This window comes from Pantherophis guttatus, chromosome 1 (genome assembly GCF_059756535.1).
Source record: "Pantherophis guttatus breed Tessera chromosome 1, ASM5975653v1, whole genome shotgun sequence".
Taxonomy (NCBI): Eukaryota; Metazoa; Chordata; class Lepidosauria; order Squamata; family Colubridae; genus Pantherophis; species Pantherophis guttatus.
In genome coordinates this window covers 199449443-199467839 of record NC_142063.1, presented here as the reverse complement: position 1 = coordinate 199467839, position 18397 = coordinate 199449443, and the positions used below count along the sequence as shown (strand labels likewise).

Here is an 18397-nt window from a genome sequence, read left to right as displayed (position 1 = left end):
TGTGGAGTATTCTTAATATGGAGCATTTAGACTAAATGTTTTATTGATATTAAAATATCTTAGGCAAAGAAGAATGCAATAAAATGCTAGAGGATTAAGGAAAAAGGACTCTGCATGAGAGATGCCTCCAGCTAAGTAAAGGATAAGAGTTTCGGAAGGTCACAACCCTGATCACAGTCACTGTTTTGTGGGATGGTTCTTTAGAGAAAGAGGTTCGGATTTATCCATGGCTTTCCATCCATCCAGTGAATTCAGTATCCCCAGACTAACGTGTGCAGATGTTTATTGGTGGCTCAGGGTGGTTTAACTTTGGGCCAGGGTGCTGATTTATACACTGCACTAAGCCATAAAGTGATTTGTTTGGCTTGGATTTAACAATATATGAGGAATTAGTCAATTTTACTTTATTCCACAGACCGCAATTAAAACAAATCTGACTTAGTTCAATGCAAGCATCCAGAAGAATGTTTATGGTGCATAAATACAGGAGTCCAGTAGTGTGCTTAAAGCTGGCTGCATCTATTCCTTACTGCAGGGGTGTCAAACTCGTGGCCCTGCATCACGTGCTGGCCCCGCCCTTGCCCGGCTTAGCAAAGGTAAAAAAAGTCTCGATAACGTCACGTGATGATGCCATGACGACGCGAGTTTGATACCCCTGCCTTATTGGAAAGCAAATTGCTTCAACTTCTGAAGTTCTGGTTACATTGTTCCTAGGATTGGTCAGACTTTAGGAAAGGGGGTGCTCCCTCTTTTCACTGCTTCCTCCCTCCCTCCCCAGGAGCTCGAGAATGATCAGTTTGCTAGAAAACGGTGGAATCGTAGCATGCTGAACATAGGAACTGGTTAGATAAACAAAGCTCATAGTTCTTATCATAGTATTCATTTCAGCATTATAATTTAGGGAAGGTAAGAGTACAGTTTGTTGGACTGAATTGAATAAGGGGAATCAGAATAATTAGAAATCCAGATCTGATGGCTGCCTTATCTGCTGAGGGGTCGGATATAATGGTACACTCTCCAGAATTGCTCCTGGTTTCGTATAAATTGGAAAATGAGTAAATAAATAAATGTCAGATTATTGCAGCAGTATACAGATCAATCAAATGCTTACACTGATTTTTCTCTTCAAAGACCAAGGACAAAATACAGAAATGATTTAAAACAGGGTTTCATGGAAACAAATTTTTATAAAACAATACAACAGTGTCATCATCATCATTAGACACACTCACACACAGAGAGAGAGTCTACCCTGGATGGGGCACTGCTTCATGAAACAGTTTAGAAGGAGTTCTTTCCATGGACTTTTATTCAAGCTTTGCAGAAGTCAGAGAGTCTTCCCTATAGACTTTCACTCTTAAATTCCGGTATTACATAGATTTAATAGCAACCATGTCAACTACAGCGACAACTACGATGACTAAAACAGGGAAAAAGGTTGTTATGCTTCCAGTTGTGTCATCTCCGATTTCATCAACCTTGGCGATGGTGAAAAATAGATGATCAGACCTTTGCGGGAAAGGCTCCCACCTTGCAAAGTCTTCAGGGGATGCTCCAAGCTATGCAGGAGGTTATGATAAAGAACCAGGAGTCTATCTCCAAAAAACTTGAAAAGCTTGAGGATCTTACTTCAGATATGAAAGATGAAATGGGAGCGGTAAGGGGGGATATTAAGGAGTTTAATGAGAAGTTAGAAGAAATACGAGATGACATGGTGAAGCAGGAGGGAAGACTACAGGAGGTGGAAACCAGGTTAGGTAGATGTGAAGGCCAACTGGATGACTATGAACGTGAACAGATTTCAGTAAATAGAGCTGTAGAAGAGGAGATAATTTTTTTGGAACTTGAAAGATCTTCCTTTATTTTAAGATTGCAAGATGTAATAGAGGAAAAAGGAGAAGATTTAAAAGGGATTATAGGGGACATTATCTCTGAAATACTGGAAAAAGATAAAATAGCGGTCCTTAGTGATATTGATGCGGTATTTCGGGTTTATACTAATTATGCAAAGAGATATAACCACCCACGAGAAGTACATATTAGGTTTAACAAGAAGTCAGTGCGGGAGGAGATCTACAAGAAATCTCGGAACCGAGCTGCAGTATTTAGGAGAAAACAGATTTCAGTGCTGAGGCAAGTTCCAAGACAGGTTAGGGAAATCAGGAGGAATTACCAGCCTTTAACGCTACAGCTGAGGAAGAATGGGATTATGTATAGGTGGTTATTGCCGGAAGGTCTCATGTTTACGTGGAACGATAGGAAAGTGAAAATAGAAAACTGCTGGGATGCTCAGGATTTTTATGAACACAATTTTAAATCTACACAATTAGAGCTGGAACTAGAAAGGGAGGAGGAGAGTAGAAGTTCAGAGGAATTGCAGGAAGAAAATAGTATGGGAAACCAAGAAGAAAGGAAGGAGGAGGAGAAATTAGAGGAAAAAGGAGGAGGAGGCAGAGAGATGGAGGAACCCGGCAAACCAAGAAAAAAGTATTAGGAAAACAAGTATGGATTTCTATACATGGATTATCTTGGTAGGATTTATAGTTGTAATTGTCAAAGCTCTTTCATACGTTTTTCTCCTGCCATGATAAAGTTTATTTTTTCTTTCTGGTGTCAGGTATCTGGAGTATATTTTCTTCCTCTAAATAGTTCAGAGCAGCATTAAAAGGTCCAACATCACCTGCCCTAGGAAAAATAACTCTATTTGAAATCTTGGAATGCAGTTACCACACAGTAGTATGGCTGACCTTGATCCCCCTTGATTTAAGGCATAAAACTTTTAATGCTGGGTTGGTTTAGTATTATGAGTGAATCTGCCACTGTAGTTCGTCCATCACCATATCTGGCCTGTAAAGCTTTAAATGACCACTAGATATCAGCCAAGTCTTTTGTTTTCGTTAGGCCTTTGCTGCCATCTTGTGGTCATTTTAACATTTGCATCCCAGTTATGGTATCTATAAGTTTAGCATGTGGATGCATAATCCATGGTTCAAATACCATATGCCCTTCTCAACTTGGGCAACAGAAGTCCATAGCCCTTCTAGATTTCCAGCAAATACATGAAAAGAAAATTATACCAAATAATTGAGAAACAATTAACTGTATCTAACATTACAGTAAATCACTTAGCATCTGGCTTAAGCGCATGTTGATTTTGGGGTGTGCCATCCCTAGTGAACCATTCAGAGTAAATGTGGTCCACAGTCTGAAAAAGGTGGTGTCCTAACACTAGATGTGAAAATGAGTATAGCTTGTTCAGCAAATCATGGTCAGAAATCTTGTCACAGTGTGCAAGCTTTCTATATAAACAATCTGAATAATTAGTAAGATGCAATTTATTATGAATTTACAGCAAAGCAATATACTCAAATATTATTTCAATACTGCAGTGAGTATCATCATCTGCCATATTTGGGACATTAATCTCTCTGAGGAAGGTTGAACAGTAGGTGGAGTGATGCATATAACTGTAACCACCACCCCTTCACTATTCTAGCCAACCCCAGCATCATCCATATGGGGTTATCAATCCTGAATATAAATTATATTCACCAGAATAGAGTTTTGAGAATTACCTAAAATAAAGATGGGCAACACAGAATTGCAGGACCTTATGTAGCGCCAATTGTTTACGAAATCCTAGTATAACAACCAAAATTAGTTGGAAGTTGGATAACTTTTACATTGTAAAGGTTCCCCTCGCACATATGTGCTAGTCGTTCCCGACTCTAGGGGGCGGTGCTCATCTCTGTTTCAAAACGAAAGAGCCAGCACTGACCGAAGACGTCTCTGTAGTCATGTGGCCAGCATGACTAAACGCCAAAGGCACACAGAACGCTGTTACCTTCCCACCAAAGGTGGTCCCTATTTTTCTACTTGCATTTTTTATGTGCTTTCGAACTGCTAGGTTGGGAGAAGCTGGGACAAGTAACGGGACCTCACCCCGTTATGCGGTGCTAGGGTTTTGAACTGCTGAACTGCCGACCTTTCGATCAACAAGCTCAGTGCCTTAGCCACTGAGCCACCGCATCCCTCCTTTACATTGTATACAGGTATAAATAAATATAATTAGCAATAGCACTTAGACTATATACCACCTCATATTGCTTTACAGTTCTCACTAAGTGGTTTACAGACTCAACCTATTGCCCCTAACAATCTGGGTCCTCGTTATACCCACCTTGGAAGGATGGAAGGCTGAGTCAATCTTGAGCCTGGTGAGAATCGAACTGCTGGCAGTCGGCAGAATTGGCCTGCATCCTAATCACTGCGCCACCATATATTCACACCATTTTTAATGGGAAAGAAATGATAACTTGTGTAAACCTTAAAATGGATTCCCTCTTAAAATAGACTCCACTCCATCCACAGAAGGAAACCCCAATCCTGTCTACTGTACCATGTAATACTATTCATTTTTGCATTATGACAACCTCCTTTCTTTGCCTCCTCCCATCAAAAGATTACTGGGAAGCAAAATGTTGTTTCCCCCGTCTCTCCCCCCCCCCACCCCAATCCAAAATGTACTAAGGATAGTGCCTTAATTCTATGCACCTCTTAACGAAAAGAGCTTGGGACTGAATGTACATTCAAAGAAAAGTAGTGCATCAATGTATACGATGTAATGTGGGGTTCCAACTTGAATTTTTAAAAAAGCGATATACAGAATGGAAAAAAAGATATATCTTCATTAACCACTCACTCACAAATCAGCAACTTTCTAACTTTTGGGTTGGCTTCTCTTTTATTACAATAGGTATCAACCAACTTACTGATAAAATGAAAGCCCACCACAATGCAAAATGCTCTATCCAGAGACATCAGTTTTAGGATCAGACAGTTTTCTTCAAGTGAAATCAGGTGAAAATAACCCAAAACGAAAAGCAAAATCCAAGTTAGAAAAGACATGGCTTTCAAGTTATACATAATGAATAAATAAATAACTCCTTCCCACTGACTGAAATAATTATGGAGCACTTAATAAAGGCAAATCTCTCCAGGTCTATGGTAAACATGCAAACCTACCAAACAAGCAACATAAGATTAATTGTAGTTGCCATTGCTGAATTAACATTTCAAAGGGATTTAGACAGCTTTTTCTCCTGTATGGCAAAACACATTAACCAAATTTTACAACACTTTGATTTAAACTCAGAAAACGCCCACTTAGTGGTTGACTTCTAAAGCCTGAATAAAAATAATGAAGACAAACGGGAGGCATTGGACTTGGCACGGAGTCAAATGAAGCAATATCCATGTTGCTAAGACTAAGCAGAGATTCTCTTGCCCGCAGGTGCCTTGAGTGGGGTGTCTGTCACACGTGAAGCTACAAAAGGAGACTCAAAACTGGCATTACTGTGTGTGCAAGCCCAAGTGTGCTGAACTATTGTCGCTGCTAAACTCCAGTTTATGTACTTACAACTTGTGAGCAGTTCAGAGTGTTGGGCAGTGCGGGCGATGCAATGCAACGATGAAAGTCTGCTCTGTGCTATACAGCTTTCTTCATTCAGTAGCCTAAACTAGGAAGTGTGCGAAGCCTCCGAGGGTATGTGAATGTAGGTCAGGCCCTTGGTCTGCCTAGCTTAAAGACTAGCTACAAGGACAGGCATCAGCTCCTTGGAATGTCCCACTTTAAGAGATTCCAGAGATGGATGAAGATACTGGCTTTTCAGTACAGTATGCAATGGCAGCTGCATTTGCTTGGATGACCTCAAGTCACAGGACATGATGTTAGTCCACAAGGACAAGGGACAGAACAGAATTTAGGGAGAGAAAGACCAGTAGTTCCAGGCACTCCCACTTGGGTGGTGTGATGGCACAAGGAAGTACTGGTAATGAAGCCACTGTTTGCAGACAGCAAGGATGATACTCTTAAGTGCTCTGCCCCAACTCCGGGACGGGCACTCAGATACATGGTGAATCATGGTGGAAACTTATAAATACAGGACAAGGAAGGGCTTCTGGAATTCAGATGGAAGCATAACCACTCAGCTGAAGTCATATGGAGTAAGCAACCCCAACTAGCACCATACAGACACTGGTCTGCTTTGCAAACTGGTCTCATTTTCAATCTGGCACCATCCAATGTTAGCTCTGGCTGAATCCATTGCTGGAATACAAGTCCCGCAAGTTTTGATCCAGAGCAGTTAGGTCTCTATGGGACAAGTCACTCAGTATAGGCTGCACTAACCTGATTCATTAACTAACTCCCATTCACAAAGAAACTAACAAAGGTTAATGCCTGCAAGCTTAACAAGTGTAAATGTGACTGTTAGATCTTTCACTGACTTGTTTAAGTGTGTTGTAATTTCAAGCTCAATGTACATAGCCAGAAATGTCATAGTTATTGGTGGCCAACCAAACTTCTTCTTGATCAGCCGATTTCTCCTCTGTTGTTCTTAACTGATCATATGCTTACCACCATAAAAGACGTGATACTTTCATCCAATGAATACAGAATTGTGACACAACCTTTTCCATAAGCATGAATAGATTTTTCCAGGTGCTTATCGCTTCAAAACAACACTGAAATCTTGAAATTTTTGTGGAGGAATGGAGGAATGAATACAGCATTGGCCAGCAATTTGAACATTTGCAAAATGAAGCCATGTTTGCCTGGCACAGATAAGCAAATCTAATCAACATTCCGAGCTGCACTTGTGTGCGTGTGCATGTAAGTTTGTTTCTCTTCAAAAGAGATAAAAAAGTAGGAAAGCTCTCGCTCTAATACTTGCTAAGTAATACCGATCACTTCCACTAGCAACTATGACACCAAAGTACATAAATTATCAAAAGCAATGTACAGAAAATTACAAATTCATTTCAAAATACATCACACTGCTCTAACTGAGATAAAAAGTGCTTCTTGGGTTGTTTTTCTTTTCTTTTTTTTTAAATTCAGGAAAAAAAGTGTCTCTTTTGAAGCAGAAGTGTTGTTCTCCTTTGATCTGCAATAAAAGTTTGGCCTTCCATTGGGGTAATGCTGGAAGTTCCCCCTGCCTCACCCCAAATGGGATGGTTTAAAATCAAATCCTCTTGCTCTGACTCAGGCCAAAAAAAATCCAACTGTGGTTGCATTTCACCCAGGAGCACTAACTGTCGACATTGTCAGGAATTAGCCAAGCTACATCTTCACTGTGACGCTTTCACGGTGTGCTGAGCCATGTCAACAGTGGCATATTTCTCACTGGATCACTACTGCTTGCTGCTGATTTGGCAGCGCCCAACCTCATTGCTTCCTGGAAAACAAATAAACGAATGAACAAAAGCAGCCGAATTTAGTGGTGCCGATATTGCCTCATGAGAGGCACTATGCAAGATGGAGGCCCAGCCAGTTTCAGAAACGGGTGCCTCAGGAGTTCTTGTGCTGATCCTCTCTGTGAAGGTTCCCTCACCAGCATCAAGTCTAAAAATCCACGGAGAACTGATGAAACCTAGGAAAAGACCAAATGACACTGTGAGGACACTAACATCTAAATCACACCTCAGAAGATTGGGGCTTGCAGGCCAAAAGCAGCTTTCATTTAACCCATAATTCACTTGCTCTCAATCATACCATGACAATGATTTACATGGGGAGAAATTTAGCTGGCCCCAGCAGGAGACCTGTTTCCCCAAGCTTTGAGTTGAACCTATGCTGCATTGTCCATATGTGTGTTTTTCAACAGTAGTTGCTGCTGTTGTTGCCATTTTATGTAATGCATGTGATTGATATTTCTGAAACTCTTCACTTTCACTCTGAATTTTTGTATGGTTTTATTATTTAATTGTACCCTCTTGGGGAACTGCTATTAATTCAAAGCATGCTATTGGGGTAGGGGGAGTATTCATGCACACATTCTTATCAGGGATAATGCAGTTCTATGTATAAAAATTGTTTGTTTTCTTTATCAATAAGCAATAGGACAACTGGGAATATAAAGTATAATTACAGTATATCAATGCAAAACCCTAAACCTTAAACCCTAATCTTCTGTTTTGCATGGCTAACAGAATTGAATGCTACATATAGTTCACCTTTTTTAGAACATAGAGGAAAAAGAGTGATGGCTAAATGGAAGGAGAAATGCAGGTATATCAAATGTTTCTGCTCAGAACATTCTATATAAATATCCTACTGAAATATAAATTAATGCAGAGATTAAAATGAGTTTAAGCCTACACTTAGACAGCTAAATGGGCTCAACATAATCTTGTGCATGGGGAGAAAGGAAACTTGCACCGTCTCATCCTGTTTGCATGAAACGGTTCTTGGTTGTCTACATGTTGAAGCTCTTCTGGGAATATAAACAGTGAGTTTGGGGTTAGGTGTTGTTCTGGGGCCTCAGGTTAGCCCCACCTATTTCAGCTAAGATGCTGGAGACGAACGATAAGCACAAGATTCAAAGGAAAGGTGAGCATTCCCACCTTGTGTAGGTCCTTCACTCTTGGTGGTACATTGTCTCGGATTCTACGCATGGCCTGGAGAGGTGGCTCATTGAAATAAGGCGGTTCCCCATCTATCATTTCTATCACCATGATGCCAAGAGACCAGATGTCCACCTGCAACATAGAACCAATTACAGTGCAAATAAGATGCATTAAACATACTCTTATACTGATGTTTAATTCTCCTTGTTATTTTATCCTTAAAAAAAAGAGAGAGGTAATTTGTGGTTGGCATTGCAGGGCTCTGTCTTAAGATGCTGGCGACACACATCTGATTTCAAATTGGCCATATGTTTAACTTCAGTAGCTAACATTGCCTTAGTTTTCTCACCTGAAAGCATTTTCTACCAAAATGTTACCTTAAAAATCCTGTTTGCGCAGGTTTAACTATGGAAATAAAATTTATCCATTACTAATTGTCCTCATATCTCAAAAGTCCACATGATTGGTGTTGGAAAGTCTTTCTATGGTAACAAAAACCAACACCAACCTAGATGGAGCATAAGAGCTGTGGTGGCATAGTGGTTAAAATGCAGTATTGCAGGCTAAATTCTGCTGACTGCCAGTCTTTCGGCAGTTCGAATCTCACTGGCTCAAGGTTGACTCAGCCTTCCATCCTTCTGAGGTCTGTAAAATGAGGACCCAGATTGTTGGGGCAATATGCTGATTCTATATACCCTTAGAAGGGCTGCAAAGCACTGTGAAGCGGTATATAAGTATAAATGTTATTGCTATTATCATAATTTGCAGGACCCTCAGATTTCAGCTGCAAAGATCCTGGCAACCACTAGCTACAGAAAATACTAACTCCTTGCTGCTGTCTGGAAATTAGGTGAGTTTGCAGTCCAAATTGGAGAGTTCTACTAATATTTCATAGATTGCCCATTTTAAGATAGGCTGGCTGTTCTAAAGAATAAATGACTCACCAAAATGGATTTAGAAGTTTTTCCGATTATGTTCTGCCTAATAATACTTTACTGAGATCATCATAAGATAAGCACATCAACAAAGGAATTCAGGAACTTAGCCCTCCCCAGCAAATCAAACTACCATTGCAAATTATTTAATGAGAACAGCAATGATCGTCAACTCTCACTGAATCATGGAGAGTATGATTAATTGCTTTCTGTATGCTGCTCTTACTGACAGTGGGTCAGATCTAAAAGTTAGTTGTAAAATACCACCCTGAAACTAGTAAAGCTGAAGTTAAATCACAGGCACTTGCAATTTCTATTTTTTTTTTCATGCAGGCTCTATTTCCAGGAAAGATGGAGTAAAATACAAAGCAAAACAGTAGTCTTATGAGTCTTTTTTGCAATGATTGTCATACAACAGTGATAGCAGTTGTGGGACATTGCAGTGATAGCACAGATCATGAGTTCACACAATCCTCTCTTTGTGGAAAGATTGAAATGTCTGCTGTTATGCTCAATATGTCTAATTACATCAGTTGTTTTGAAAACTCAGAATGGGCCCAAAAATGCAGCACAGAAAGAGATGGAAAAGGGCTCACTACAACTCTTCTTATAAATAATGTTCTGTACCAGATCCTGCACTTCTTCAACAATCACCTGAAAACAACCATTGCAACAGACAGGCACTTCCTATTTTAGCAAACCAGGATATTCAACTTTTTCTTTCTCCAAGAGTTATCATTTTAGCCGTTCGTTTTAAGAATTATTATGCAATTTTGAGGGCTATTTGCTTGATTCGCTGCCTCTTTCAAGCTGCTCTTTTTTTTCTTTTGTGTGATGTTGTTCAGACAGTGGCTGTGCTCACGCAACATGCAGATCCTGGTCACATAAAGACCTAGAAGATGCATTCATATATCATGCTAAGTAAACCTGGTGAGCCTTACCCTTGTTCAGGGGTTGTGTGCATGAATGTGTGTCTGCAATTCAAGCCCGCTTGTTTCTTTATGGATTAATGTATTGTATGAAGCCAGAAAATGAATAATTCAGTAACCAAGTTAAACATATCATGTGAACAGAAGGACAATCTTATTTTTATCAAAGTTATGGGAACTGCTCAAAGAGACTATTTCTTATTTGTTTTTTATTTATATATAGCATTTATATAGCTGTTTGGTTCAAAGAATGTGGCTCTGGGTGATGTACAATAAACCAAAACACAACGTTAGCAATTACTAGCAAAAAACCAAGAACCTATCATTAATTGACAATCAGAGAGCACAAATTTGTTGTGCTTCTCTGGAATCATCCTGACTCAAGTCCCCAAGGAAAGAATCAGGTTTTCATTGTCTTCCTTGTGGAATAGTAAGAGTAATGGTGTTATGTATGAAATAACTATCCCTGTCACTGCATTCTGGATTAAGTCCAGATGGTCCAATTCTAGTTCTAGACCAATTCCATCCAACCAACACTATCCGGACCCAAGTCTGGAAGGAGGAAGGGAAGTTCTTTAACATCATGCCTCCTACTCATAACTCCCTGAGTCCATCCAGAAAGATACCCTTGTTGATGATATTGTAAGTCACCAACAGCTCAAAGAGGAGCCAGGATGGATGCATTACCTCCATCCTGAGCCCACCAAAGATCATTGTGTAATCAAATGCATCTCATTAATATATTCCAGGCTGAATCCAGACTGGAAGAAATACGTTCAAACTGAATTTAAACTTTAAATAAATGCAGTAAATATTTTAAAGAAGATTATTGTTTTCCAAAGATAATTTATGTTGCTGAATGGAGTAAAATCATTGTTTTGCTTACCTCGGTTCCATAAGGCAATCTTGAAATCACTTCAGGGGCCATCCAGTATGGAGTTCCAACAAGTGATTTTCTTTTTGGAACATCTTTTGAAACTTGGGCACAGAATCCGAAGTCCGACAGCTTTATCTGAACAATAAATAATACATCATGCGGTGCAAAATTAAACAAGCGGACAGTGAATAGTATTCCCATTTGTTGAGCAGACCCATAATTTGGGTTGTTTAACACATTTAGATGGGGAACCTTTTTCCCAGTGTAGGACAGAAACTTTGTATCAACTGGAATCGTTGACCATGGTTAGATGCATTGGCCACCAGCAATTAATGGAACAAAAGTATCACCTGGATAAATTTTCAGGGCTGAAAAGGATATTTTTTTTCTTCCCCTCTCTGTGCTACCTCTACCAAGCAGAATAGGAAGCACTTGTCAGAAGACTATTTCAGGAACCAATAGCAGTGAGGTATTCAGAGAGCAGTTTAGGTAAAGGTAAAGGTAAAGGTTCCCCTCGCACATATGTGCTAGTTGTTCCCTACTCTAGGGGGCAGTGCTCATCTCCGTTTCTTAGCCGAAGAGCCAGCGCTGTCCGGAAGACGTCTCCGTGGTCATGTGGCTGGCATGACTAAACGCCAAAGGCGCACGGAACGCTGTTACCTTCCCACCAAAGGTGGTCCCTATTTTTCTACTTGCATTGTTTACGGGCTTTTTAACTGCTAGGTTGGCAGAAGCTGAGACAAGTAACAGGAGCTCACCCCGTTACGCGGCACTAGAGATTCGAACCGCTGAATTGCCGACCTTTCGATCGACAAGCTCAGCGTCTTAGCCACTGAGCCATCACATCTCTACAAGGAGCAGTTTACTAAGAACCAAATGGAATTAGGTGACGATGATAAAAGTTGTTAGGCTGTAGTATTCCCTTCCAATTAAATTATATCAACAGCTCATTTTCTACAATTTCAATACTTTCTGCCCGATTATAAACTTAATTGCATTGTCTTGCATACCTCTCATTTACTATTATTAAGGGAACTTTTCCTCTAGTTTGTGGAAAGAATTATTTTGACAGGATGTTTCCTACCACTCCTCTCCATGCGCAATTTAGGTTTCAAATTGCATGCTCCTAGAATTAGTAGTTCTAGCAGCAGAAAATGTGTCATAAAATTCAGGAAAATACAAATTTCACTTTATAACTGCCTTTTGGTTTGCAAATTGATTCGCGAAACATAAACTGAGAAATGCAAACATAAATTAGAATGCAAACTGAATAAAGATGTTCTTGTTTATTACTATGAACTGCTACTAGCTTCAACCAACTTTCAACATTTTCTTGTAATAAAATCAAGAGGATAAAAACTGTCGCTAAATAGCAGTATGAAAAGTGTGAGATTTCCTCAATTTCCTATATTCTTTGTTTGAGGGCTGGGGGAGATGATGGCTTTAAATGCCATCAATTAATGTTATACATATATAAAAGTTTGCTTGGTTCATACCTGACACAAATTTATCAATTCATGGCAAAAACAATCAAGACCCCCCCTCCCTTCCTGTGCCTGAAGCAGAATAATGATTGAGCCTTGAGTCATGGGACTAAAGTGGATTAGATCAGATTAGCAGCTCATTTGTCATGTCAGGATGCAGTCTGAGATTGGAACAGGGAGCTATCAAAATAATTAATAAGGAAGCTTTTTAAATGTTTGTACAAATGGTGCCTCACATTTTATTTGTGGCACTATTTATCTTATTTTGGCATTACTTTTCATGCCTTTTTTCCTGCTTCTTAATTCAACATTGATCAAATAAAAATTAGAAATGATTGTTACTATTTATAAAACCACAGCCTAGCCATCCATGGCATAAACAAAGGTTCTTTTTATACCATAAAAGGGAAACAAAACAATGGGTATTTTTGAATGCCAGATCAATTTTCCTTTATGGAGGAGCGGAGGAAACTTTTGCCCATCTTTTGCATGTTGAAATATAGAAAAGATGGTTTTAAAGTGGAAGGGGGCGGTAGAATCAGATGGTTATATAACCGTTCATGACAAAAATGTGCGCCGCAGACAATGAACATAATGAGGCATTGTGTGCATCTTATTAAGCAAAAATCAGGGGAAACCAGCCAAAAAGCATTCAAAATGGTATTCTCTTCTTTTTGATGTAAGTTTAATATCCTCCCTGAATATATGCAATTTGCAAATCAGGATAGATGAATCTGTCCGTTTTGATTTTACTCAACTTTTATTATATTTTATTTATTTTATTTGGTGGGGCATTTGTTTCAGTGCATTACTGCAACACTTGGCAAATGTTGCAAAAATAATGAAATTGTTATAAAAATCTGCATGCATGTGTGTCAGCAAATCTCGCCACCACACAAAATAACAACAACAACAACAACAACAACAACAACAACAACAACATGAGGACCAACATGAGGACCCGGTTTGTGGGGGCAATAAGCTGACTTTGTATAAAATAGAACATCGCTTTGGGGGGGGGGGCAAAAAACCCTACTAAGCAGGTATATACAAAAGTATGAAGGCAATTGCTTAACGCATTGTAAGCCGTCCTGAGTCTCTAGAGAAGGGCGGCATATAAATTGAACTAATAAAATAAAATAATAAAACAACAACAACAACAACTCTTAATTTGTGTATCTTTGTCTTGATTTTTCTTGGTTTTACATGCTAGATGTTTCTAACATATTTCTCTGTGATAAGAACATTTGTTTGTTTCTTTTAATTGAAGTCCTAGTGCAACATTCTGAATTGTCAGGATTTTGATGCACAGTCTGATTTGGCTGGAGGTATGAACCGGGGCAGTTCATGTATAAATTCAGGCTGAACAAGTTTTCCCATGTCTCTTGGTAAATAATGGAAGCTGCAGGCAAGCAGTGTACATTTCATGGACAGGTTGTTAACATGTTACCGAAGTCATCTGAACTTTACAGTGGTTCCAATTAAAAAGAAAAAAAATCAAGGCCAGAAAAAATGACAAATACTTACTCGCCCATCACTAGTGAGAAGTATAGAGTCACTCTTTATATCCCTGTGAATAACTCCTTGATTGTGAAGGTAGGACAATGCTCTTAGGACAGACAGACAAACAGTAGCAATCTGTTCTTCATTCATTCTGGAATTCGGCAGGTGATATAGGAAAAGAAATGTCATCATACGTTTATTGCTGGGATACGTTTTTCAAAAAAAAACCCCACCATCACTACAACCAACACTATGAAAATATTTCCAATGTCTCAAAATAAACAATGAAAAACACTCAGCCTTTTTTTTTCCTGAGGGATTCCTTACAAATTAGAAAGTATGTTATTGCTGATTTCAAAAAGCCGATTTGTCTAGTGGAGCAGTATTAGCTTTGGTTGACAGAAATTTTCCCGATGTTGGGAAAGGTTTTGTCCATTACCATGCTATGTATCATAAAAGAAACTGAACTTGGTGCCTTCTAAATCCACTCTATCTCTTCCGTAACAAATTCTCTAGATGGGCTCCTGAGAACTTGTGTATTTTTCCTTCTCCCATCTGCACATGCAAAGTTTTTGAGATGAGTGGCTGAAGGTCACCTTTGGAGACAAAGCTGGTCTGGCAGATGCAGCAACGATAGCTTGAGGCCGCAAGGTCATTGCACCCCTAAAAATGGAATGGGGAGTAGACCATGTCCAGTTGGAGCATAAGCAGGTAGAAATGCCCAATGGCACTCAGGTGGAAATGGCTAATTATCAGGTCATAAATAGCTCACCCAATAGGATTAACATTTCACCCCATAGCAACTTGATGCTTATGTAAAAGTTGCAGATACTTTAATCAGATCTTCTAGGAAGGTCCTATAATGTTCAAACAGCAATCAAGGAGTGCATCTAATGAATCGAATCCTAATGACAGCATTTAAGGAAGACTTTTCTGCAAACATCTGTTTGCAATTATACGCCTGCCAAAATATTGGCCTGGTGACTAATATTTCAGAAAATAGCCCTTAGCGAAAGTAAGGGGAATTTTTAATATGTGGGCTGAAACCAATCTTAAAAATAACCCTTGTTTCACAAATAAAAGTCATACAGCAAATGAGAGAAGGCCCCATTTTTAGAAGAAAGCAATTTGTTATTCAAAACTCAATATGAAAACTTCTGAATACACAGATGTATATCTGCACAGTCCTGATTTCTATCTGGCCTTAAACTTTCTTAGCCTGCTGAGAGTTTTAGGATGATTTTAGAATACAATTGATTTCAAAGTGGAAAATATAAAACAGGTGTCAAGCTCAACTACAGTGGCCATATGTAAAGGGCTGTCTTTTATTTAAGACAGATGCCCTTTACATTTGTTTGTTTGTTTGTTTGTTTGTTTGTTTGTTTGTTTGTTTGTTTTCCTGGTTTAGCTCTTGAATTTTTCTTTCTAGAGCAAAATTGTAAACAGAAACAATGTTTTAATCCTTACGAAGCTCTTTTAGACTGGCTGCTCTTTCAGATTTGTCCTCTGCTTTTCAAGAATATAAAGTCATTGGAAGTTAGATAGTATTTTGTTAGTTAAAGAAAGAGACCAATTTAACTACTGGAAACTGTTTTAACTGATTTACTGCGATATAGATACATTATGAAACATACAGGAAGTATTTAACTACTAAATGATGCCTTCATCCTTTAAAGCAGTGTTTCCCAAAGCTCTTCCTTCATTATTCAAAATCACTTAGTAGAAAATCTTCTTTCTTCTTTCAGCACTATTGTCACGTTGAACCGTCACTGAATGAATGTCCGTGACTCAAGGACTACCTGCATTATGTTGAATTTTAACCATCCTTGCCTGTGTTTTAAATTTCTATAATCAAGTTTTTATGTTTTTAACATTTTATTAGTGTGCCGCCCAGATTTCCTCTTTGAGGGAGATGAGCTGTTTCTAAATTTGATAACTAAATAAAATAAAAACAATATAATGGAAAGATCTTTATGTCATTTCAACGAATCACCATTGGTAATTTTAACAATTTTTGTTTTAATAGGAAAACTCTGAGAGATTTTCAAATATATTTTAGTACATGTGACCATCTGTAAGTCAATTTAAATATCCTTAGTGTGATGGGTAATGAGTTCATGCATCATTGAAAGAAAAGAAAAAACACGTTAACCCAATTGTTGGTAATTCACCCAAATTTGGGAAGAACTGCTCTAAAGCATGCCAAAAGAACTTCATTCATGCATTTAACAGCATATTATTATAATTCAACAGAGGAAAGGTCGGACTTGAGAAAGATTCGGGATAGAATGCATCCACTTTGGAAATTAAACCTGCCAAATCATCATGCATCTCTCCTTCATTATGTTACAGTTTTATCTGTCAATACTGGCACAAAATATGTTTAGTAACTTCCAAGGTTGCTATAGAAACAGTCGAGGGAATCAGTGTTAAGAACCAAAATGGGAGATACCCAAGTCTGCCCTTCTCCCTCTTCCTCCTCCTTTGTTCCTGGCGTTGCAAAGGATGAAAGAATGAATGAAAGGGGCGCTTTCTGACCTGCCTTCGGAGAATCCCCTTTGCACGAGAGGTCAGTGGGGATTCAGAGGCTGATGCAAGGCTCTGCCTGGGGGAAGTTTCATTTTTGCAGCACAGAGAGAGAGAGAGAGACCGAGACCTCATCTGCTTCAGCTCCCTCATCTTACAGACAGTGCACTGGCAATGCTCCCTTGGTGATGTTTTTCTGCAAAAGATCAAATGGCCAGAAGGCAGGACTTGGCCACAGAACAAGCTTACCGTGTGTGAGTCACTATATCTGTCAAAGCACCGCCTTCCAGAAACTCCATCACCACCCAGAGCTCGTCTCCCACCAGGTAACTGTTGTACATGTCGACCACGTTTTCATGGTGATAGTCTCTCATGATGACAACCTGGAAGAAGAGCAGAGGCTGACAGGGCAACACAGTCCAGGGGCTTCCCTGCTAATATACGCCAAAGGAGAGAGAATGTTCAATCCTGTCATTCATAGTTGGATGCTAATTCTCAGTAGAATGCTGAGTTCAGACTGGCTAGAAATGAAATTCTGGGGTTGGAAATGAGCCTAGGTAGAAGAATTATTCCTTCATATATAGAAATGAAGATCAATCTGGTAAAAAAAGAAAATGATGCGGGGGGTGGGGGGATTGTTTCTCCTACATGTACCGGGTGTGTAAAACTGTAATTTAGGACAGGCACGATCACTCATGCAGGAAAAAGGAAAACAGCCTTGTCAACAGCTATGGATGATAATAGGATCTTGACATCTGTTGACCAAATGATCAGCAAAAGCTTGCTGCACCTGAGCCCTCCTGCATTTGAACAAGCAGGGTTTGGGGGACATACATTGGTCTTTGGAAGTGCACAGCACTGTTTTCTGCTGAATAAGATGATCTTATCTGAGCAACACGCTACAACCATGACAATCTGATGCCATCGGCGGTCTTCTCTTAGTTCTGCAGACAAGGTATGCCTTGGAAGAGAAGTTCAGAGGAAGGATGCTGCTCTGGGCAGCAAGGATGCTGCTCTAGGCCTAGCAAACTATTCCACCTGCAAAGGGTCCCACTGAGGCCCAGTCGTCTTAGGCATCTTTCAGGTAGGTCGGAAACCCTGGAGAGCTCAGTACAGTAGTTCATCAGTGATAAATATAATCCCCCCACTCCAAGAGAAAGGGCTGAAGGTTTCCAAGGGGGAAAATGGCACAAGTTTACAGATTTGAAAATGGCAGCTACAATCCACGACAGATCTACATCTTAGAAGCATCAAGGCTGGGCTGATCTTTGGGGAGGGGGGTTCATTACTTTTATCCCAGAGCTATAATTGCACTCAACAATGAACTAAAGGGCCACCATCAGTGAGCTGTTGGACAGCATTACTTGGTCTGCGGTGGTGTGGATGTTTGGGTGGTTTAGGGGTGGGGAATTTGTGGTGTGTGTGTGTGTGTTTGGGGATTGTTATGTGTGTTGGACCTGGTCTTTGGGTGTTAAGTACATTTTGTTGTATGGGTATACTGTGTATACACGTACAATGACAATAAAAATTATTATTATTATTATTATTATTATTATTATTATTATTATTATTATTATTATTATTATTATTATTATTCAGCTGATGCCAACTAAAATGTGTATCCCAAATTTGATTCTTTTTTAAAAAAAGATTAATGTAAATTACGGTTGGCTGTAATTTACATTTGTCCAGTTTGAACATCATGTAAAATGTTATTACTTTCAGCCAGAAATG

At 39.3% G+C, this 18397-nt stretch overlaps 1 protein-coding gene across 10 annotated transcripts in view; it reads right to left on the bottom strand.

Moving 5' to 3' along the window:
- Positions 1 to 4714: 4714 nt before the first annotated feature.
- PAK5 (p21 (RAC1) activated kinase 5) overlaps positions 4715 to 18397 on the bottom strand; it is a 149641-nt gene continuing 135958 nt past the window's right edge. For all 10 annotated transcript variants that reach the window (XM_034432366.3, XM_034432367.3, XM_087882310.1 and 7 more), the window contains 5 exons: positions 16913 to 17046; positions 14162 to 14288; positions 11160 to 11285; positions 8407 to 8541; positions 4715 to 7433 (listed from right to left, as the gene is read on the bottom strand). In XM_034432366.3, coding sequence (XP_034288257.2) covers positions 7278 to 7433; positions 8407 to 8541; positions 11160 to 11285; positions 14162 to 14288; positions 16913 to 17046 — 678 coding nt within the window. In that variant the 3' untranslated portion in view covers positions 4715 to 7277. The remainder of the gene's footprint in view (positions 7434 to 8406; positions 8542 to 11159; positions 11286 to 14161; positions 14289 to 16912; positions 17047 to 18397) is intronic.